The sequence below is a fragment of the Conger conger genome, chromosome 3 (genome assembly GCF_963514075.1).
Source record: "Conger conger chromosome 3, fConCon1.1, whole genome shotgun sequence".
Classification (NCBI taxonomy): Eukaryota; Metazoa; Chordata; class Actinopteri; order Anguilliformes; family Congridae; genus Conger; species Conger conger.
The window spans coordinates 77207870-77232152 of NC_083762.1; the positions used below are offsets into that span (position 1 = coordinate 77207870).

At 50.9% G+C, this 24283-nt stretch overlaps 1 protein-coding gene across 2 annotated transcripts in view; it reads left to right on the top strand.

Moving 5' to 3' along the window:
* The first annotated feature begins 230 nt into the window (after window positions 1–230).
* The window catches only part of bard1 (BRCA1 associated RING domain 1), a 27739-nt gene continuing 3686 nt past the window's right edge, over window positions 231–24283 (top strand). Inside the window, exons 1-10 of one of the 2 annotated variants that reach the window (XM_061236109.1) lie at window positions 235–547; window positions 734–790; window positions 1390–1538; window positions 2231–3303; window positions 4145–4225; window positions 5483–5655; window positions 14388–14514; window positions 15947–16079; window positions 18336–18428; window positions 23621–23718. In XM_061236109.1, the coding sequence (XP_061092093.1) occupies window positions 450–547; window positions 734–790; window positions 1390–1538; window positions 2231–3303; window positions 4145–4225; window positions 5483–5655; window positions 14388–14514; window positions 15947–16079; window positions 18336–18428; window positions 23621–23718 (2082 nt within the window). In that variant the 5' untranslated portion in view covers window positions 235–449. Of the gene's footprint in view, window positions 548–733; window positions 791–1389; window positions 1539–2230; window positions 3304–4144; window positions 4226–5482; window positions 5656–14387; window positions 14515–15946; window positions 16080–18335; window positions 18429–23620; window positions 23719–24283 lie in introns of both variants that reach the window. The other variant, XM_061236110.1, reaches the window with a different exon arrangement.

Below are 24283 nucleotides of genomic sequence, written 5' to 3' on the forward strand. Positions count from 1 at the left end.
CATTTCATTTTTATTAACAGAAAGGGTATATATCATGAACAAAATATAACAAAATACAATGGGTTGGTTTCCCAGGCACAGGTTAAGCCTCGTCCTAGACTAAACTCAATGTTGAATGGGGATTATCCATACAAAACTCAATTTAGTCAATTTAGTAAATGTCTGTGAAACTGGTCCGATGGGTTTCACATGAGATTGTGTATGGGGAATCTGTATTTAAAAAATGGAAATTAGTCTAGGGCTATGCTTAATATGCGTCAGTAAAATTGGACCTATATTTTGTACTGTACTGTATGCGGACAATGACTCCTCCCTTTCCTGCGCTGCTGGCGGGAGATGCAAAAAACAAGCGGACGTAGTTCTCGCCAGCGAGCTACGCGGACGTTAGCTGCTACTGATTTGACCGAACCAGGAAGACTTGTACCGTTTATTGTAGCAGAAACAAAATTATGGATCACGGTTCTGATGTCGATCAAAAAACCTGCGCCTGGACCAAAACTCGACAGGCAGTCGCCCAGTTCCGAGACCTTTTGCTCTGCGCGAAATGGTAACTTTTGATACTTTCCCTTGTTTGTAAACCGAGGCAACACCGGTGAGATGGTTTATTTACTGTCAATCTTGTCCTCGATGATCTGTCCATGCAGTTTATTTGATATAATTTATAGAAGTTAGTATGATATTAGCTATCTATACATGTTGACGTGTGAATAATTGTTGTGTGTTGTCCTCGCAGTTCGAAGCTTATGAGCGAACCAGTCTGCTTCGGAGCTTGTGAACACATGTTTTGCAGGTAATGTTCAAATAATGTTAACGTTAGCTGTAATGTTTCTTCGGTAATAAAACGGTCTACCGAATGTTGGGTAGATTATCAAGATAGGAGTAGCAAATACACACATTATTTTCTCTGCGCTCAACACGAAACACTAGCTAGCTTAAAGTGTCACGACACAGTAGATCCCAGGAACATGTCTGCAGTACGCTTTGTTTACTGACTAGCTAACTTGCTTAACGCTGGAAGGTTATTTCACTTTCAAAGGAATATGAGGCCAGCATATCCACATAATGAAGTGTTCTGTAAAGTCGTCATTTTAGCCAGAAGCCACTGCGACAGTTATTTTATTGCCGCCAGCGTCAGGACGTCCTGTAGCTGACGTAACGTTATAGCCACATTCTGGACTACAGCCACTCGTTTCCGTCAGTGACAATCAGAAAACCAGGGGTATAATTTTTAAAGCATTAGTCGGCTAATTTCTGGGTTCAAATGACAAGAAGTCAGAGCGTTGAAAGAACGTGTATAAAAAAGGTTCCTGGTTCCTCTAACGGTGCTGTGTATTTTGACTACAGCTTGTTTACTCTTGTGATTTTTATTTATCTTGTTTTCTTCCATAGGACCTGTGCAGGGGTACAAATACGAGACGGCTGCTGTATCTGTCATAGCCCGGCTTGGGTGAGAGATATTCAGGTCAACAGACAGCTCAACAACATCACACAGCTCTTCCATGACCTGGACTGTCTGCTGAACCCTAGGGAGCTCTCAGGTAGAGGCTTAGAGCAGCATTCCATTCCCGTCAATGTGTTAATGCCATATCTAAAGAGAGCATATATCTTATATACAGTAGTATATACAACAGTATGTGCCCAGTGGGTTTAAAGATTATATTACATTATTGGCATTTGGCAGACACTCTTATTCAGAGCGACATACAGTTCATTAGACTAAGCAGGAGACAATCCTCCCCTGGAGCAATGCAGGGTTAAGGGCCTTGCTCAAGGGCCCAACGGCTGTGCGGATCTTATTGTGGCTACGCCAGGATTAGAACCACTGACCTTGCGTGTCCCAGTCCTTTACCTTAACCACTACGCTACAGGCCGCCTTGCGTCACTGTTCATGTTCAAGGCCTCTTACTATTTATTCATTAGGCTTGGACTAAAACTTTGATTTTGGAGCCTTACAACAAGTGTCCCAAGTCTCGTTTCACAGTTTTTGACTCTTCTCCTCTGAGATATTTTCTGTCTGAATCTTTTTTTTTTTTGTGATCCAATGTTTTTTATTCATCAAATATTTTCGAACAGAATATTTTAAGGCTTCCCCCCCCCGCCCCATGGCTGATTCTCTGATTTGCTCTGAGGTTGTTCAGTATCGTTCAATGATGCTTAATTGGCCCCGACTGTATACACACACGATATAAACACTATTCACCCTTTTACCGTTCACTGTTGTGTGCTCCAGCCACCCCGCCCGCCGGCTCCCCCGTGCGGCCCGATGACGCCGCTCTCCGAAGGCCCGGGAAGAACGTGAAGATCTGGTTCAGCCCCCGCAGCAGGAAGGTGCGCTGTCAGGTGGAGAGGGCCGGCGAGTGCGCCCCCCAGGGCCGGGGGCCCGGGAAAGAAGAAGCGGCCCCTCGGGAGCCCCCGGCCCGAGACCTGTCCGTCTACAACTTCAACTCCTCCTCCCAGGACTCGGGGAGCTCTCCGCGGCGCGGCGGAGGCGGAGACGGAGGAGGCGGGAGGAAGCGGGCGGCGCGGGGGAAGAGGAAACGCCCTCAGAGCAGCCCGAGGCCGGCCACGCGCGGGCGGACCCAGACGGCCGTCAGGAGGGAGAAGCTGGCCGCCATTAACAAGGAGTGGGGCTTCGGCTGCCCGGAGGAGCGCACCGTCGCCGGGGAGGGCGGGCGGGGTGGCGGAGAGGAGGAGGAGGAGGAGGAGGAGGAGGAGGAGGAGGAGGAGGAGGTCCGGAGCAAACGCCGGCCCAGCAGGAAGGTGTCCTTCCGGATTGCTGGGGCTCCCCCTGGTGGCCTGGATGTTCCCCAGCAGCGGGATCCGCCGACCCCGAACGGGGGTGTTTCAGAGGCGGGCTCGGCTAGTGCGGGGGAGCCTGTGCCCGTCCAGAAGCAGAACCAGAACCAGAACCAGAACCTGAGCCCCCCGGCGGCGAAGACGGCCGTCCCGGCCGTGCTCTCGCCTAAACCGACGACACCGCCGCCGCCGTCGTCCTCAGCCCGTCGAGCCTCCAAGAGAGCCCTGCCACCGGGGGGCGCCCAACCCGAGAGCACCCCCAAGAGACGCAGGTCTTCCCCGGGCCAAGGGAGGCGTCCGGGGGCCCCCGCCCCGCCCTCCGCCTGTCCCAGCCCTGATTTTGAGAGCCCTGTCCGGCGGTCCGCAAAGGACCCGGGGACCCCCTTAGGCTCCCCTCGGACCCCAGGGAGGGGCTCCCCGGCTGGGCCTGGGCTGCTCCGGGGCAGCCCTGCTTACCTGAAGAGGAACCATAAAGGGGAGACGCCTCTGCACCTGGCCGCCATTAAGGTACGGAAGGCCGGGCACGTCTGGGCACTGGAGCTGCCTTTTCACCTTTCGGCTGCCCTCCCTGTTCCCCAGTCTGTAGCGCCCCAGAGGCACCCGCGGTGGATGTGAAGATCTGTCCCCTCGGTTTTGCAACCTGTATTCTTGGTTGTGCAATCCTTGCATCTGCTTTGCCAATCCCTACTCTGTGTTTGGCATTTTCTATTTGCAGAACTGAGGGTACAGTTTGTCTTTCACCCGGGTCTCTAGGGGGGGGGGCTCCGTAGAATTATTTTAATTCATATTAATTTGTGCTCTCTGGTTCTATCCTGTGGTCAGAGGTCAGAGGTCAGAGTGCATGCCGTGCTTTCTGCAGATGCAGGTCAGAGTGCATGCCGTGCTTTCTGCAGATGCAGGTCAGAGGTCAGAGTGCATGCCGTGCTTTCTGCAGACGCAGGTCAGAGGTCAGAGTGCATGCCGTGCTTTCTGCAGACGCAGGTCAGAGGTCAGAGTGCATGCCGTGCTTTCTGCAGATGCAGGTCAGAGTGCATGCCGTGCTTTCTGCAGATGCAGGTCAGAGGTCAGAGTGCATGCCGTGCTTTCTGCAGACGCAGGTCAGAGGTCAGAGTGCATGCCGTGCTTTCTGCAGACGCAGGTCAGAGGTCAGAGTGCATGCCGTGCTTTCTGCCGACGCAGGTCAGAGGTCAGAGTGCATGCCGTGCTTCCTGCAGACGCAGGCCTGATCCCTCTCCCCCCACGTCCCCCCGACGACTCGCTGTGACGGGCACTGAGGCACGGGACCTTCGATCAGACCCGTCTGAACGCCTGCGGCCTCTCGTCTGAGGTGTGATGTTTCTCTCCGCAGGGGAACGTGGAGGCGGTGGGGGAGCTTCTGGACCAGGGAGCCGACCCCAACCTGAAAGACCATGCTGGCTGGACCCCCCTGGTAGGGCTTGACCCCCCCCCCCCCATTAAAACTGGCAGTTGTGTCCTCGAGGGCCCAGAACTGCTGGTTTCCCACCCTCCCTTTACCTGGGAGTCAGGTGTGAAGACTGGCCAATCAGTGACACTAATAGTTCAGTTAGTAATTACCTGGGAGAGAAGAAACCCCGGGCTGGATTTGGATTTGAGGATTTGTGTATTTTGCTAGTTTCTGGATGTGATGCTTTGACTTGTGGTAGAACCTATGCACTTGTAAGTCGCTTTGGATTAAAAGCGTCTGCCAAATGACTAAAATGTAAAATGTAAATGTAAAATGAGGCGCTAGAGTTGATGGTCCCAGAGCTACCCATTTATCTTGGCAGGCGATTGGTACCTAATCATGTGTCCACAGAGGGCCAATAGTATGCAGATTTTCATTCCAACCAATCACGGCTGCAATACCATTGTTGATTTCAGAAATGGACACACCTTCAACCAGAGGGGAGGGGGCGGGGGAACTAATCGTAGTGCAGTGATTGGTACACAGCCATTAAGTCTTTTGTTTGTCCTTAAAGTGCCGTTCGTATTGATGTAAGATTATGTAACTCACTCCTGTCCATTAGTCGGCTCCTTAGTTGTCGAACTGTGTAAAAACATCCCCAGATGGATTAGCCTCTCTCCTACCTTTCATTAGCACCTGAAAAAATGCCTGGCAGCTACACAACAGAGTGCAATAAGTCAAATTTCTGAGACATTCTGAGTGTTCTTTCACAGTGTGCGATATTCACGTAGAGGTGGCCTCAGCATAAAACGCACATAACTCACACAATTTGGAAGCCATTTTGCGTGACCTTCACACTGTGTGCTTCGATACACTCTGCAAAAGCCAAAAAAATGAAATGTTGTCTTATTTAATGAGGTGTGAGACAGCTTGACTGATTTCAAAATTTGGCAATTGAATAAACAGGTTTTATTTATTTTTATTTTTTTATAAATAAGAAAAAAGATCTGAAAAGACTAAAACACTCCCAGACACATCTCTGTTTGCTTTTAAGCAGAGGTGTCTCTGCGTTTCATAAACAGCGCAGGCGTTAAGCAGGGGTGTCTCTGCGTTTCATAAACAGCGCAGGCGTTAAGCAGGGGTGTCTCTGCGTTTCATAAACAGCGCAGGCGTTAAGCAGGGGTGTCTCTGCGTTTCATAAACAGCGCAGGCGTTAAGCAGGGGTGTCTCTGCGTTTCATAAACAGCGCAGGCGTTAAGCAGAGGTGTCTCTGCGTTTCAGCACGAGGCCTGCAACCTGGGACACCCGGGTGTAGTGGAGGCGCTGCTCCTGAAGGGGGCGCTGCTGAACACGCCGGGTTACCATAACGACTCGCCGCTGCACGACGCGGTCAGGAACGGTCACGTGACCGTGGTCCGGCTGCTGCTGGAGCAGGGCGCCTCCCGGGACGTGCTGTGAGTACCTGCCCCGCCCCCCCGCAGTTACCCAGAAATCCGATGCTTAATTAATGTATTCGTACGTCATTCGTTCATAATGAACAATTACATTAATTAATGCCATTTCATGTAACCCTATTGAAAAGTGTGATCTATCATAGTATATACAGTATATCAGTATATCCTTTTACTATACCTTGTAGTACACTCTCTTGTCATAAGTTCACAAGATGCGCTTTTGCATTTTAAAAAGGCTATGCCATGGGTTTTTGGACTAGTTTATTCCAAAATGGCGGAGTTGCAGACGTACACAACAGCTCCCGCCGTTGGGTTCTGCATCGGGATCGCACTACAGAGCAACGCCAACATCTGGCTGATTAGGAAAGGCTGACGCCTTTTATCCAAAGCGACTTGCAGTTGATTAGACTAAGCAGGGTTCAGTCCTCCTAAGCAGGAGGCAATCCGACCCTGGACCAATGCAGGGCCGAGGGCCCAACGGCTGTGCGGATCTTATTGTGGCTACACCGGGGATTGAACCACCCACCTCCCGGTCATGCACCTTAACCGCTACGCTACAGGCTGCTACGGGCAGAGACGGGGGGCTGCGTGGGTAGCATCTGTTGCTTCTGTCATGTCCTCTCTTGGCCCGCGTTGCCATGGCAAACTTCTCCAACTTCTACTCCCTGTTTACAAAAGCAAATGTGCCTGTGGATTATGAACTGGCCTTCCGTTTGGTCTGGGCGTTATCGGACCGCTGCCTCCCTTGTGTTTGTAGCGCTGACGTTATCTTCGTCTGAGTCTCACTCGATAAGAGCGTGCCGTTATCGCCACTGTGGTGCAGTGGGGCTGTCTGTCAGGTTCTGTGTCTCATCACTGCCTTCTGGACGCCTTTTAGAAAGCGTTTGATTTAGAAAGCTTACTATTAGGAACGGCACGCTCCGTCAGAGACTGAAAACCAGTCCCCTGAACACGAGACCACTGACGTGGGCAGCTTGTAGCATAGGGGCTACAGTAATATGACTGGTACCCGGAAGGTCGGTGGTTCAAGCCCCAGTGTAGCCATGGTAAGATCCACGCAGCTGTTGGGCCCTTGAGCAAGGCGCTTAACCCCGCATTGCTCCAGGAAGGATTGGCCCCTACTTAGTTCAGTCAACTGTCAAGTCGCTTTGGATAAGAGCATTGGCTAAATCACAAATTATTATTATTATTATTATTATTATTATTATCATCATTAAATGTCACACAGGGACACCGGCGTCATTATGACAACGGCATTGCTGCAGTTCATTGGCTAAGAGAACATGATGTCGCCCCTTTGGTGACATCGTTCTGTCGCGGCGGTGCGTCAGGCTGGCAGTGTCTCCGCTCTGCCGCCCGTGAGATACAGAGAGACGTGCCGCACAGACCCGGCGACGCGTTACTGATGTGTCCTGTCCGCAGGAGGAGCGCAGGACTGAGCGCGCGCGGGGAGGATCGATCCGCCTGCGTGTTAGGGGGGGGGGCGGGGGTGTTAGATGGTGAGTCAGAGAGGCCACAGCGGGAGGCCTGGCCACCGCTCACAGTCTCCCTCCTGCGGGGCGTTTAACTCCAGCCTGACGCAGGCGGCTTCGGTCAGCGAGACGACGACGTTTCTCTTCTTTCTCCCGCCTCCCTCCCTCTTCCTGCCGGCGGATGAATGTGCAAGATGGCCGCTATCACTCACCGGGGAGGAAGGGAGGGGGTGGTGGTGGGGATTCAATCGGCTGATGAAGGCTGGGTGAGATTCACGACCCCGGAGGTGGAGGGAGGGGGCAAGTGGCGAGCGGAGACCAGTGTGTGTGTTCTGCGCGGCGGTTTCTGCTGCCCCGGATTGCTTAGCAACGGCAGATTGAAGCGGGGAAGGAGGGGTGACCTGCGGGTAGTGGCGTGTTCTGGTGTAAGGAATTGATCCATAGGCGTCAGACCTGGGTTTTAGGCAGTATTTGTTCTGGATTCAAACACATTTCTGCGTTTGACTGAGCTTGTCTGGGGTATCGCAACAAGTTCACTGATCCCAGACGTATAAAGCCTGCCCAAACATTCTTCCTTGCAGGCTCAAATGCACCAGGCAGGATTAATAGAGCGCAGAAAAGTATTTGAATCCAAAACAAATAATTGTTGAACCCAGGACCGCCCGGTGTGCGTACACGAGAGGTCCTGGAGATGCGTTTTTATAAATGGCGTTTGTTTTTGTTTGGTTTCGTTCCCGGCCGTGGGGGCGAGGTGCGTTTGTTTCCCCGCCGTAGGAAGGTCGGTTCAGGGGAGGGTGAGCGCGTCGGGGACTGCTCTGGGAGTGTTGGATGAGGTGAGGCGGTGTTGCGTGGCGTCCCGGAGCAGCTGCTCCCCGCGGCACAGCGCTGGGCCCCGGTGCGTTACGGTGACTGCTGTAATCGCATTGAGGCCATCTGCGCGTCGGAAGAACGGAACGCAAACTATTGCACACACTCCTACACGCCTACGCCATCCAGCTTACACACACACCCGTCCGTCTGCGCTTTAGAGGAAAGCAGCAGTGGTCTCGCGCGCTAGGCTGGGTTTTTACAAGATTTAGACTTTCACAAATGTACTCAAGGTGATTTGAGTAAGTCCCAAAACCTGCATGCTGACCTGTTGGGAAGCTAACCAGAACAATGTGGACCCCTGTACAGGGACGGTGATGATGTCAGCCTTTTCCTTAATTGTTATTTGTGATATTTTGTGTCGTTTTGCGGTAAGTCCATTTGTTTTAATCATCAAATTAGTCCGTTTATTGCTCCAGGGACAAATTTCTTTTATTTCACATTTCTAGCAATATTAAGTGATGTTATTTGGGCTAAAATGTTTGCACAGTGCGCTTCTGGTAGCTGCTCCAGTTCCCTAACACTGTTGCGTTTTTATCTTTTTTATTTTTATCTAAAATTCACTGTGCCATTTCTGCTGGCTCCCCGTCTGTTCATCACAGTTTTACATGGTAATTTGTATCTTTCTTAACAATAATTAAGATTTTGAAATAATTACTGGGCATTTAATTACCGTCAAGACATTAAACCAATGTCCTGACTTGTGGTCATTCAGAAAGCCTATGGTATTTATGACAGAGCAAGGATTATTATTAGTAATATTATTACTATTATTTGTATTTATTTATTTTCTGTGAACTATTCTCTGTTGAGCAGATAGCTTCATTGCATAACTGCCCTATCCCCCATATCCAACAGACACAGACACAGACACAGACACAGACACAGACACAGACACAGACACAGACACAGACACAGACACAGCACAATGTGACTCCTAGCACATCTCTCTTCTCCTCCATCTCTTTATTTATTTATATTTTCCGTCTGTTTTGCCTCTTCACCCGGAGTGTTTTTTCTTCCCGGGGGTGTTGTCAGATCTTGGTAAAGGGGAAGGAGAAATGGGGGGGGGGGTAGGGGGGGGGGGTTCATGAATTCAGATGAAATATTTTATGGACCAGTGGACCTGTTAATTGTCCCCCAGGTGTTATCTCCATGCCCCAACCACTCCCGTTTCCTTTTTATTTCTTATTTTTAAATATTTTTAATTAATCGCTTGACGTGGTCCCGGCGTCGCAGACGGTTTCGCTCAGGAGCCGGCGGTTCAGAGGCTGGGGGCCCCTGCGGTAACCACGGATACGGGCCCCTCACCTCCCTGAGAATAACACTCTCCAGGCTGAATCTGGCCACATCCCCCCCCCCCCCTGAGAATGACAGTCTCCAGGTTGAATCTGGCCACATCTCCCCCCCCCTGAGAATGACACTCTCCAGGCTGAATCTGGCCACATCTCCCCCCCCTGAGAATAACACTCTCCAGGCTGAATCTGGCCACATCTCCCCCCCCTGAGAATAACACTCTCCAGGCTGAATCTGGCCACATCTCCCCCCCTGAGAATGACACTCTCCAGGCTGAATCTGGCCACATCTCCCCCCCTGAGAATAACACTCTCCAGGCTGAATCTGGCCACATCTCCCCCCCCCTGAGAATGTCACTCTCCAGGCTGAATCTGCCACATCTCCCCCCCCCTGAGAATGTCACTCTCCAGGCTGAATCTGGCCACATCTCCCCCCCTGAGAATGATACTCTCCAGGCTGAATCTGGCCACATCTCCCCCCCCCCTGAGAATGACACTCTCCAGGCTGAATCTCCCCCCCTGAGAATGACACGAGTGGAGAGTACCACAGAATGTTTTGCGCCGCGTAGAGAATCGGGTGATCTCGGAACTCACTGGAAACTCGTGGAGCGCGGAGGTTCCTTGTTATTGCTATGGAAACGGCTTTTCCTTTTTTTTCGTGTTGCAGATTTGCACAGGGCTGTGGTCTTATCTCTCGCTCAAGCCCCACCTGTACCGGGAGGCCAGCAGCTTAGTGTTAGCCCTTCTCTGATAGGCCCAGTACAGCAGTGCTCAGCAGCTTAGCATTAGCCGTTCTCTGATAGGCCCAGTACAGCAGTGCTCAGCAGCTTAGCATTAGCCCTTCTCTGATAGGCCCGGTACAGCAATGCTCAGCAGCTTAGTGTTAGCCCTTCTCTGATAGGCCCAGTACAGCAGTGCTCAGCAGCTTAGCAGTAGGCCTTCTCTGATAGGCCCAGTACAGCAGTGCTCAGCAGCTTAGCGTTAGCCCTTCTCTGATAGGCCCGGTACAGCAGTGCTCAGCAGCTTAGCATTAGCCCTTCTCTGACAGGCCCAGTACAGCAGTGCTCAGCAGCTTAGCATTAGCCCTTCTCTGATAGGCCCAGTACAGCAGTGCTCAGCAGCTTAGCGTTAGCCCTTCTCTGATAGGCCCAGTACAGCAGTGCTCAGCATGCTAGCGGTCCTATCATAGGACCGTGTCACCTACAGTGCCCGCTGCCTGCAGAGTCTGAAACCGTGTGAAAACCTAATTCCACCCTCCGCTTGCAGGACGCTCGATTTGCGTGCCACCACTGTGGGCTGGGCTCACTACGGCTCAGGCTCATAGCTGGCAACGAAGCGCTTGTGTGTCTTTGTAAATGAAGCCTTATGCCGGGATCGACTGCAATGCGGAAGACAAATCTTCGCAAGGCGGAGGACAAACTGCCCCGCAGGGTTCAATAAACGATATCCATCATCTAAATGGGTGTGTGGTATCCGCCCGAGATGGGGCGACATGGCTCAGGCAGTAAGAGCAGTCGTCTGGCAGTCGGAGGGTTGCCGGTTCGATCCCCCGCCCGGGCTGTGTGGAAGTGTCCCTGAGCAAGACACCTGACCCCCAAATGCTCCTGACGAGCTGGTCAGCGCCTTGCATGGCAGCCAATCGCCGTCGGTGTGTGAGTGTGTGTATGAATGGGTGAATGAGAAGCATCAATTGTACAGCGCTTTGGATAAAGGCGCTATATAAATGCCGACCATTTACCATTAAGATTTACTATGTGGCGTTCCTGGATACTTGTTTGGAAGACGCGCTTACTCAGATGGTTTATGGTTCACATGCTCTCCAGTTTCATATGGCAGCATTTTTACTGAAGGAGCTTAGTTAATTCCCCTCCTCCTGTTACCGTAGTATGGGCTACCCGTCGCTGACGTTGTGTTGGTTTCAGACTCCGGTCAAATATGTGATTTCCTTGGGTACATATAAAGTACTTTTCAGAAGTTTTAGGCGCCTGTTTAACATTCTGTACAGATAAGATTCTTTGAAAAGTAATTGAATGAAAGGTCCTAAATAAACATACTATACATTTTACATTACAATTAGGCAGAATAGTTGAAAACTGAATCAAACCAATATTTTTTGTGACCACCCTTCGGCGTTAAAACTGCATCACTTCTCTGAGATAGCCAACGCTGTCCTGCAGTTCTATAAGACAATCAGCAGGGAGGTTGTTCCAAGCATGTTGGAGAACTTCTCCACAGATCTTCTGCAGACTGGTCGGGTCCTTGCTTCTGATCTCAGACAGCCTTGATCCAAGTTTTTATGTGAAAAGTTGTCAATTGCTTATAGTAATATGTTACTTTTTTAATTAAATACAAAAATGTCTCTGTAAAAATGTAATCTTTTGGAAAATGAATATTTGGAAATCTCAAATGTGATCTTTTATACTAACACACACAAAAAAATAAACTTATATATAATAAAGTCTAGGGTGCCTAAGACTTCTGCACAGTACTGTACATAAAAATACTTTTCCATGCTTTTCTGAGCCTGTTTGGTGTAGTGGAATCTATGAAATACTCTCAAAATCCCTGCCAGACTGGTCCTATTGGGTAAAGTGGATTGCACCAGGCAGGATGAATCGGGCAAAAAAAACTATTTAAATCAAAAACAATTTGATATTTGACCCATGTCTGGTTGGTTATACTGCCTACATGGGCGGCAAGGTAAATTCTCTCACACCTAATGATTAAATCTGAAATTAAATTACCTCTGAAATAAAAATGGTTACCTAATAATTACCTCTTAAGTGTTACATTACATTTGGCTGACACTTTTATCCAAAGCCACTTACAGTTGATTAGACTAGGCAGGAGACAATCCCTCTGGAGCAATGTGGGGTTAAGGGCCTTGCTCAAGGGCCCAACAGCTGTGCGGATCTTAATTAATTAACGGGCTGTAAAATCCATTGCCAGAATACTTCATCAGACCTGCTGCATCAGACTCCTTTCCTGTAAATGTAAAAAATCGCGGCCAACTTTCAGAACGACATCTGCCACACAAATGGTAAATATAATTCAGCATAATTAACATAGGGCTGAAATCACGCAGGTGCGTGTTGGTATTGCTGCAGTGTGGAACGTCCTCTGTCAGCCGAACGGGGAACGTGAAGCGTTCGCGGGAAACGCCGGACGGTTTTGTAGGCCAGGTCGTAAAGATTCTGCTTTTATGACCGTGATTCACGATGTCACTCTGCGCCTGTCAGTGTTGTTTGCTCTTCCGGAATGGCAAAACAAAATTAATCTGGAAAATAATTTCTCGCCGACCGGAGCCCGAAAAGTCGCAGCGCTGACGTGGGGAGTTAACGGCTTGTGGCGAGGGGCGGTTAGGGGGCAGAAGGTGTGGGGGGGCGGTTAGGGGGCAGAAGGTGTGGGGGGGCGGTTAGGGGGCAGAAGGTGAGGGGCCGTTAGGGGGCAGAAGGTGTGGGGGGGGGTTAGGGGGCAGAAGGTGTGGGGGGGGTTATGGGGCAGAAGGTGTGGGGGGGGGGTTAGGGGGCAGAAGGTGTGGCGAGGGGCGGTTAGGGGGCAGAAGGTGTGGGGGGGGTTAGGGGGCAGAAGGTGTGGGGGGGGTTAGGGGGCAGAAGGTGTGGGGGGGGGTTAGGGGGCAGAAGGTGTGGGGGGGGGTTAGGGGGCAGAAGGTGTGGGGGGGGTTAGGGGGCAGAAGGTGTGGGGGGCGGTTAGGGGGCAGAAGGTGTGGGGGGGGTTATGGGGCAGAAGATGTGGGGGGGTTAGGGGGCAGAAGGTGTGGGGGCGGTTAGGGGGCAGAAGGTGTGGGGGGGGGTTAGGGGGCAGAAGGTGTGGGGGCGGGGGGTCTGGGGGCAGAAGGTGTGGGGGGGGTTAGGGGGCAGAAGGTGTGGGGGGCGGTTAGGGGGCAGAAGGTGTGGGGGGAGTTAGGGGGCAGAAGGTGTGGGGGGGGTTAGGGGGCAGAAGGTGTGGGGGGGGTTAGGGGGCAGAAGGTGTGGGGGGGGGTTAGGGGGCAGAAGGTGTGGGGGGGGTTAGGGGGCAGAAGGTGTGGGGGGCGGTTAGGGGGCAGAAGGTGTGGGGGGGGGTTAGGGGGCAGAAGGTGTGGGGGGGCGGTTAGGGGGCAGAAGGTGTGGGGGGGGGTTAGGGGGCAGAAGGTGTGGGGGGGGTTAGGGGCAGAAGGTGTGGGGGGGGGTTAGGGGGCAGAAGGTGTGGGGGGGGTTAGGGGGCAGAAGGTGTGGGGGCGGTTAGGGGGCAGAAGGTGTGGGGGGGTGGTTAGGGGGCAGAAGGTGGGGGGAGTTAGGGGGCAGAAGGTGTGGGGGGGGTTAGGGGGCAGAAGGTGTGGGGGGGGGTGAGGGGGCAGAAGGTGTGGGGTCTGCTGGCGTATCGTCTGTGGTATTCGTTTCTCCACTGAAGCCGGTGAGGAGGATGGGAGTGAACGATCGAATATCGATTACTCATTCACGACGGCAAGAAATCCATTTCATTTTTTGTGACTTTTTGTGTTTGTGTTTTTTGCAGTTTAAAACATTTTCATTGAAGTAGCCACATATTCTAAGATATAAAGAACTATATATAGTTATATACTATATATATATACTAAATATAGAACTATTCTGAGTGTGGAATGTGTGCGTCTGAGGTTGTTCGTCCCTCTGCACGTGTAAGACTTATAATAACACAGCGATGTTTCCGCTTAAATTCATCACATGGGTACGTATCCCGACAATCGATTATTCTTTCATACCAGCATTATTCGACCATGGAAAAGGTGAGTTTTTCCACATCCCTGGTGAGGAGTACTTCAGTCAACCCTGCTCCTGGTGTTAGTGATGCTCTCTGTGGCTCTCAGGGCTGGTGGAAAGAGGGCCTTGAATTTTATTTCCTAGAAAGTTCTGGGATTGTGATGTCGCCCTTTTATTCAGATTTTCAGATCCTTGGTTCAAAGAGTTATACTCTACTTAATTAAGTGTAACGTCTGATTATTATTTGACTACAAATCTTAATATACAATGCAGTATATTTCATAGCTGGCTATACGATATTTCATAGCTGGCCTTTGCAAGTGATCAGTTTGTTTACTTCATTTTCACGCTCATTGTAGGAACATGTTTGGACTGCGCCCAGCGGACTACGCAGAAACGGAAGAAATGCGGGCAATTCTTCAGGCACCTTCTGAAGGACCCCACACCCTCGACACCCCACTCAGCCCGAACACGAGCCTAAGCAAGGTACACCACCTTTCTACCCAACTAGCTCATACCCAGGGAGCGATGCTTTAGAAGACCACTGACTATTAGCCTGTAGCCTAGTGGCTAAGGTGCATGACAGGGGCAGCCTGTAGCCTAGTGGCTAAGGTACATGCCTGGGGCAGCCTGTAGCCTAGTGGCTAAGGTACATGACTGGGGCAGCCTGTAGCCTAGTGGCTAAGGTGCATGACTGGGGCAGCCTGTAGCCTAATGGCTAAGGTACATGACTGGGGCAGCCTGTAGCCTAGTGGCTAAGGTGCATGACTGGGGCAGCCTGTAGCCTAATGGCTAAGGTACATGACTGGGGAAGCCTGTAGCCTAGTGGCTAAGGTACATGACTGGGGAAGCCTGTAGCCTAGTGGCTAAGGTACATGACTGGGGCAGCCTGTAGCCTAGTGGCTAAGGTACATGACTGGGGCAGCCTGTAGCCTAGTGGCTAAGGTACATGACTGGGGCAGCCTGTAGCCTAGTGGCTAAGGTACATTACGGGGGCAGACTGTAGCCTAGTGGCTAAGGTACATGACTGGGGCAGCCTGTAGCCTAGTGGCTAAGGTACATGACGGGGGCAGACTGTAGCCTAGTAGCTAAGGTACATGACTGGGACAGCCTGTAGCCTAGTGGCTAAGGTACATGACTGGGACAGCCTGTAGCCTAGTGGCTAAGGTACATGACTGGGGCAGCCTGTAGCCTAGTGGCTAAGGTACATGACTGGGGCAGCCTGTAGCCTAGTGGCTAAGGTACATGACTGGGGCAGCCTGTAGCCTAGTGGCTAAGGTACATGACTGGGGCAGCCTGTAGCCTAGTGGCTAAGGTACATGACTGGGGCAGCCTGTAGCCTAGTGGCTAAGGTACATGACTGGGGCAGCCTGTAGCCTAGTGGCTAAGGTACAAGACTGGGGCAGCCTGTAGCCTAGTGGCTAAGGTACATGACTGGGACCCGGAAGGTTAGTGATTCAAGCCCCGGATGTAGCCACGATAAGATCTGCACAGCTGTTGGGGCCTTGAGAATTAGGCTCTTAACCCCACATTGCTCCAGAGGGGATTGTCTTCTGCTTAGTCTAATCAACTAAGTCGCTTTGGATAAAAGCGTCAGCTAAAGAGCAAATTATTCCCCCATCCCTCCAGCCACCACAGGCTTTGGGCTGCCTTTGTCCATGTTTCATTGACAGTAAATGAGGGATTTCAGTTTCAGGTTTTTAATAAATTAGCAAAAGTGTGTTTTCACTTTGTCTTCATGGGGTTATTGATTCTGGGCAAAAATTTCAATTATATAAATTTAAAATGAAATGTGCAACACAATAAGGTGTGAGAAAAGTGAAGGGGTGTGAATACTTTCCGAAGCCACTGTACATTAGTCGTGGAAAATGTCCGTGAAAAGTGCTGGATCCCTGGACGTGCTCCTCTCCCCTGCCAGGTGACGGGGGGCTCATGGAGAGACGGGCCGGTGGCGTTCCTGGGCTCTAAGCTGACCTCGCCCCAGCGGAAGCGGCTGACCAAACTGGGCCGGCTCCTCGGGGCCCGGGGTGTCGACTCCTTCTCCTCCTCAGGTATGCGCACCTCCTGCGGGAGGCCCGTGGGGGAGGCCCTTCAGGGGGAGCAGCCTGTGGTCCACACACCTGGGTCTCACGCCCGACTGTCAAATAAACTGTCTCCGCTTCGCTGACCCTGTCCTAGCGGGGTTTGCCCGGTGTACTGGAACCTGTGAAATGCTCTCAGAAAGCGCAAAAACCCCGTCTTCTGGTCCTTTCTGTTTGGCTCAGTTGCACCAGGCGAGACCAGTCGAGCGCAGTGTTTGTATTCGATGTACCGCCCGTACCCCGTCCCTCGGCGGCCCGAATGAGAGCGACACGCCTTCTTCAAGCCGTCTCGTCTCGTGCCCGTTGCCGTGATTCCGAGGCGCCCGAGGTGCTTATTGTGCGGCGATCCAATAACCCTGCCAAGTCCCTCCCTCTGGAGCAGCGAGCCAATTATTGCTGCCCCACGTGAGCCGGCCAAACTTGCAGTGTTTGAATTCTAATACTTTTCTGTGCTCGACTGATGTTACATTACATTACATTACATTATTGGCATTTGGCAGACGCTCTTATCCAGAGCGACGTGCAGTTGATTAGACTAAGCAGGAGACAATCCTCCCCTGGAGCAATGCAGGGTTACAGGCCTTGCTCAAGGGCCAAATGGCTGTGCAGATCTTATTGTGGCTATACCGGGGATCGAACCGCCGACCTTTCGTGTCCCAGTCATGTACCTTAACCACTACGCTACAGGCCGCCCCCCTGTTCTGGTTAGGATTTGGGCCTCCTTTGTTTGGAGAAAGCCGACCTGGAGATTCAGGAGGCCGCGTTTGCCCTTTTTGAGACCAATACGCCAGACTAGCTCAGTAAAGCGTTGAAATGTATTTATATCCGAAACAATGACATTTTTGACCCAGGCCTGAACTTAATCCCATGACTGCCAAAGTAGCCTGCTTTAAATGCTAAGCCTTTCTGTCCTTTGTGTGGGAATTGTTGCATATTTTATTGTGTAAGTATTGTCAACTTTGCTGATGTGTTTCGAGCTGTGTTGGAATGAGGAAAATCATCTCCTACCTCAGCTAAATTGCGCATTTAATATTTTTATACATTATTCACTTGGGCAAGTCCATGTGGTTGTTTGAATTTTAATATTTCCCAAAACACATTAATGTAAAGAAATGTTAGACTTGCAAATATTCTTTGGCAGCATTGCCTGTCTCCTTTAATAAAAAGCTTTATTTGCCTGAAATCCCCCATTAGAATGATTTCAGCTTGGTGAATGTTTTGTTTTTAGCAGTATTAGCGTACAGCAATGCTGAGAAGTGATGGGAAGCTCTCAATCACTCAAACATCGCTCTTGAATCCAATCCCAGAATGCTCATAATGGAAATGGGATCGCTCCGTAGCCAGTAGATTTTGTTCGACTGCTTTGTAGCAGTTCCTGCCATTGAACTTGAAGAGGGATGGAGAAAAATCTCTCACGTGTGAGGCTGCACAAATGAGCTGTATTCATCTCCAAACTTTTAATGAGCAAAGAGTCAAGTCGGAAGGGAACAATGACTCTTCTCATTTTAAACAAAGAAACGTTGTGTTCAGTAAGAGCGTCTGTTTGTCAGGCCTTATTTTTCATCCTTGAGAAGAAAGGAAAGGCGTCACCTGCTTGTGTTAAGACGTGAAGCGTTAACCGTATCAAATACCTTTTCCTTTATGGATTAGAAAAACTCAGGGGGGGTCGAGCAATACACGGCAGACCACAGAATGAAAGCGCGTCGTGTGGTTTCACCTCCGGATCCATGCGCAGGGCTGATGAGTTTCAAATGGAGCCGCAATGCCCTCATTTCCACTGTGGTCACCCGCGTGCTCTGCTGTCCAATGTGCTTCAGACATTGACAGGGCCTGATTGATTCGGGCATTTTCCCATTCGGTTCCTGTGCGTTTGGGGCCACGGGTCAAAACGAGAAGTGAGAGGCTTCGTTGGGTCTGGTCTCACGAGCCAAAAGGTTATTTTGACCGATTCACTCATTCATTGATTGAAACACGTGGAGCATTACATGTCAGATGAATTGTGCTGGAAAGGAAAGTAATGGGCCGGATGCGTTTGAGAAGAAAAACGGTTTTATGCTTATTACTCTTAACATTATAGGACGTGATGACCGAGAGTTGGATTTAAAATGCTTTACTGTATATAACGCTTCTGGTACTGTGTGTTTCTTCATCGTGTGGAGGTTCTGTGTGCTGCGTCTAAAAGTGGATATCACTTTTTAAAAACGATAATTCCCCCCCCTCCCCCAGTGACCCACGTAGTGGTTCCGGAGGGCCCGATCCCCACCACCCTGTCCTGTCTCCGAGGGGTCCTGAACGGCTGCTGGGTCCTGCGCTTCTCTTGTAAGTCTCCGAATTTCTGCACTCCCTCCCCCTCCGTCAACCTTGCCCTGGAGCTGGGGCCAGCCCTGTCGGCCGTGGTGCCAGGGTGTGAGACGAAACACCAGCCACCTGCCAAAAGCATTGTGTTTCCCAAAATGGTTTCATAGGTATAATCACATTAATCTATATAGTCAGATTAATCTACAAGGCCCAAGTCTTTATCTTATTTTAGTACCTCCCTCTAGGGTCTTTCCGCGCCATGGGTATGCACTTTGTTGTACGTCACTCTGGATAAGAGCGTCCGCCAAATGCCTGTAATGCAATGTAATAAATGTGGATGCATTTTCGTCTGTGGCTGGTGGGTTCGTCTTCTAGGAGCCGCTTTGGCAGGGAAGCTCCCATCAGTCGAGGGCCCTGTCCTGTTCTAAAGGCGGCTGTCTGGTGAAACGGTGAAGTTGGCTGGTGAATAATGGGATGCTCCAGCCTCTCTGGCCGGTGGATGGAAAAGTTAGCTTCCAGCCCTGCGTGGTGCAAAACCTATTGCCAGTGACACGACCAATGATTTGTCCTGGTTTTTCACCAATCATTGGTCATTATTATTATTATTATTTTATTTTTTTGCATCTGCTAAAAGGTTTTGCAAATGCTGAAGGCCTTAGTTAAAGGTACAGTAGGTTATTTTGGACTTCTAACAGTCGAGAGAGGAATTGCAGCAACAAATACGCTCAAACCACAATACTGCTTATCCCACCCCTTCTCTGTGAACGCGCTGAAGTTGAAACGCCATTGGCTGTGGCAATTGGAACTAATTTTCAACCAATGAGCTTGAATTATTGTCCAGCTATAGATGTTTTGGAGTGCCGGCCCCTCAACTGCATATTTTGACACCCGAATTTAAGGACTATAAACACAGATAGTGGGTGAGTCAACATGTCAGGGAGCCTTTTTCAATGATGGGAAGGGATTTACAATGGTCTTGTAACAATATTTTAACACAAAAATCTTACCTATTGTAAGGTAAGATGTTTGTTCTGGAGATGTTTAGATTGCGGTCAGGAGTGAGGCCCTGTTCTGCGCCCTGAGCCCAATTTGCTATCGGAGACATGATAATGCAACGACTGAGAAAGCAAGAACAAGCTCTTCTGGAGAGCTTTGGCCGAGTTCTCATGGATCGGAGAGTATTGTCTAATATAATTGTGAGGACCATTGATTTGTTCCCAGCACCTTAAACCTAAAAGTTTCCCTGACTTTTGAATTCCTCTAAACTTTTATTAAAGAAGGTAATTGGGCTCTTGTGCTAATTGGATTGTTAAAATGAGTCTTCTTTCAGAGACGAGCCCTCCGCGGCCCTGGTGTCTGTTATTGCTCTTATGTTTCTCTCCATTACTGATCTCCTCAAAACAAACAAAACGAATAAAAGAAGGTTGGGCACTGCGGCTCCTTCTGTGTGCATTGTGTTGTCGCACACAAAGAAAACACACCCTCACACGCAGAGAGAAAACATGCACGCACACACACACACACACACACACACGCACGCACACACACACACACACGCACACACACACACGCTCGCACAGCCTCACACACACACGCAGAGAGAAAACATACACATACACACAGACACACGCACACACACACACGGTCCCAGTTTGGGAACCCCACATTGACTGTTCAGGACAGAGAGATTGGGGTGGACTGCTGTTGGAACGGGCTTCGTGTCATACCAGAACGCCAGAGAGCCTCTGCTTGTTCCACGCACTGACGGATCAATAAGGAGAAACTGGAGAATGCTAAGCTCTCCAGTTTCCCTGGGGATTGAGTGTGTGTGTGTTATCAGGAGAAGAGCCGCCTCAGACTGCCCTCGGATAAACAGTGCGCTTTTAAGGAGGCGTCTGGTGCTCTGTGTCTGTGTAATACGCTGGAAAAACACCTCCTCGGCGTCCCTTTGTGCGAGTCTGCACCGGAGAGCGTCTCATTCTGCTCGCCTCACCGCTGGTGTTCACGGTCTGTGAGCTCTCGACAAGGTTCCTCTCTATTCTTCACACCCAGTCAGTCTCTCTCTCTCTCTCTCTCTCTCTCTCTCTGTCTCCCTCTCTCTCCCCCTTGCTCTCTGCCTCTCTCTCCCCCTCCCTCTCACTCCCTCCCGCTCCCTCTCTCTCTCTCTCTCTCTCCCCTTTGCTCTCTCCCCCTCCCTCTCATTCCCTCTCTCTCCCTCTCTCTCCCTCTCTCTCCCTCCCTCTCCTCCACGCTTTTTGCCTCTCCCTCCCCGTCCCTCTCACTCCTCATTCCCTCTCTCCCTCCCTCTCTCCCCCGCTCTCCCCCGCTCTCCCCCGCTCTCCCCCTCTCTCCCCCTCTCTCCCCCTCTCTCTCCCTCTCCCTCTCTCCCTTACTCTCTCCCTCTCTCTCCCTCCGTCTCCCTGGACACAGTCGCCCTGCTTGGCTCCGTAGAGGCAGACCTGCTTGGCTCCGTAGAGGCAGCCCTGCTTGGCTCCGTAGAGGCAGACCTGCTTGGCTCCGTAGAGGCAGCCCTGCTTGGCTCCGTAGAGGCAGACCTGCTTGGCTCCGTAGAGGCAGACCTGCTTGGCTCCGTAGAGGCAGACCTGCTTGGCTCCGTAGAGGCAGGCCTGCTTGGCTCCGTAGAGGCAGCCCTGCTTGGCTCCGTAGAGGCAGCCCTGCTTGGCTCCGTAGAGGCAGACCTGCTTGGCTCCGTAGAGGCAGGCCTGCTTGGCTCCGTAGAGGCAGACCTGCTTGGCTCCGTAGAGGCAGACCTGCTTGGCTCCGTAGAGGCAGCCCTGCTTGGCTCCGTAGAGGCAGCCCTGCTTGGCTCCGTAGAGGCAGCCCTGCTTGGCTCCGTAGAGGCAGGCCTACAGTGCTAATTAAGCGCTATGCTAACGGGGCGCAGGCTCTGGGCCCCATCGCCCGATTACCCCTCTGCCTCGCTCCACCGGCCGCCTCTCTCCCAGCCAGGAGGAGCGGGAGGAGTAATTACGGATAATGACTGTCGTCGAGGCCGGCTGGGAATTCCCGGGATGAGGCTCTGGGGGGGGATGAGGCTCTGGAGGGGGATGAGGTTCTGGAGGGGGATGTGGTTCTGGAGGGGGATGTGGCTCTGGAGGGGGATGAGGCTCTGGAGGGGGATGAGGCTCTGGAGGGGGATGTGGTTCTGTGGCGTGGTGGGAGGGATGTCTGCGCCCGAGTGGGGACCTGTTTCTGCTCTGCTTCCCGCGGCTCTCCGGTAGATATGGGACGCTGTACCATGGTCGGCCGCCATCAATGTGAGCCACACTCCCTCCTAACGTTTAATAACCACCGGCCTGCTTGTCCAGTTCATGATGGCCAATTCACATCGCAGTTCTCCCGTGAAGCTATTCACCCATTCACACGCACAGGCACACGCACTCACACACACACACAGACACGCACATGCACACACTCACTCACACACAGACACAGACACGCACATGCACACACTCACACACACACACACACACGCACACTCACTCACACACAGACACGCACTCACACACAGACACAGACACGCACATGCACACACTCACACACACACTCACACACAGACACGCACACACACACACTCACACACACTCTCACACACAGACACGCACACACACATACTCACACACCCACACACACACACACTCACACTCCCAATCACCCACACACACACACACACCCTCACACTCACACACACTGTGAGGGCGGACATGAAAGGCACCAACCAGCTGGCCAGGAGCAATTGGGGTTAGGTGTCTTGCTCAAGGAGACTCAGTAATTCAGTCATATGCAGTATGTTTAACACATGAATAAATGTATTGTAAGATGTGTATGTATTAGCATATACACTAACTGAGGACTTTATTAGGTTTATTTTTTATTTTTTTATTGGTCTTCTGCTGCTGACTATCCACTTAGAGGTTTGACACGTGACATGTGTGTTCAGAGATGCTCTTCTGCATACCACTGTTGTAATGTGTGCTTATTTGCATTGCTAACACCTTCCTGTCAGTTTTGACCAGTCTGGCCCTTCTGTTCTAACCTCTCTCATTAACAATACATTTTTCCCCGCAGAACTTCTGCTCACTGGATGTTTTTTGCAACATTCTCTGCAAACTCTAGAGACTGTTGTGTGTGAAAATCCCTGGAGATCAGCAGTTTCTAAGATACTCAAACCACCCTGTCTGGCACCAACAATCATTCCACGGTCAAAGTCAGTTAGGTCACGTTTTCCCCATTCTGATGGTTGATGCGAGCATTAACTGAAGCTCCTGACCCGTATCTACATGATTGTATGCATTGCACTGCTGCCACACGATTGGCTGAGTGTATAAATATATTGTGAGTAGTATATGTATTAACATATTTTAGTCATATTTAACACTCCGTTTGCAGGAAAATCTATGGGATGAATTCATTACTGTGAATGGTTCTGTTCTGGAGGTGTGCGGTTCCATTAATTTTAATTAGCCCTCATAATTCCTGGCACTGGGAGCTTGCATTAGCCACCGGTGCGAAGCGGTTTGGAGCAGCGATCTCACAGGAAGTGGAGCTTAAATGCAGGAAAGCGCAGCGTTGTTACACTTGTTTGTTTTGATGATAGATAGTTTTGTGCTGCAAATATTCTTTATATTGTGACCTTTATTTTTGATGTTAACAGCCAAGCATTTTTGTCCCTAATTATAAAAGGCTCTTATTTAAGTTTCCTCTTCTCCCCCCCCCCCTCCAGGTTCAGGTTCTGTAAATACAATAACATTGTAGCAATTTTAGCCTGATTTCTTTTTTTGTTTGAAAATGAAGTCAGATTAAGATGTTCCTGTGTGCCATTTTTACGGAGTGCTTTTGATGGGGAAACCAATAAAAGACAGAAGGCCCTTATTGAGCTCCGCTGTATCCCAGCAACATTTCTGACCCCACCCCCTGTCTGCTGCACACCTTTACGTCACATTACATTACTGGCGTTTGGTAGACGCTCTTATCCAGAGCGACGTACAGTTGATTAGACTCAGCAGGAGACAATCCTCCCCTGGAGCAATGCAAGGTTAAGGGCCTCGCTCAAGGGCCCAACGGCTCTGCGGATCTTATCGTGGCTACACCGGGATTAGAACCACCGACCTTGCGTGTCCCAGTCATTTACCTTAACCGCTACGCCACAGGCCGCCCCTGCCTCCGTTGGCTGACGGTCTCTCTCTCCGCAGGGGTGGAGGCGTGTCTGAAGTCGGAGGACTGGGCGGACGAGAGCGAGTTCGAAGCGGGGGAGGGTCCCCAGCGGAGCCGTCTCAACCGTGACAACCTGGTGAGTGAGTGAGTGAGTGAGTGAGTGAGTGAGTGAGTGAGTGAGTGAGTGAGTGTGTGAGTGAGTGTGTGAGTGAGTGTGTGAGTGAGTGTGTGAGTGAGTGAGTGAGTGAGTGAGTGAGTGTGTGAGTGTGTGAGTGAGTGAGTGTGTGAGTGAGTGTGTGAGTGAGTGTGTGAGTGAGTGAGTGAGTGAGTGAGTGAGTGAGTGAGTGAGTGAGTGAGTGAGTGTGTGAGTGAGTGAGTGAGTGAGTGAGTGAGTGAGTGAGTGAGTGAGTGAGTGAGTGTGTGAGTGAGTGAGTGAGTGAGTGAGTGAGTGAGTGAGTGAGTGAGTGTGTGAGTGAGTGTGTGAGTGAGTGTGTGAGTGAGTGTGTGAGTGAGTGTGTGAGTGAGTGAGTGAGTGAGTGAGTGAGTGAGTGAGTGAGTGAGTGAGTGAGTGAGTGAGTGTGTGAGTGTGTGAGTGAGTGAGTGAGTGAGTGAGTGAGTGAGTGTGTGAGTGAGTGAGTGAGTGAGTGAGTGAGTGTGTGAGTGAGTGAGTGAGTGAGTGAGTGAGTGAGTGAGTGAGTGAG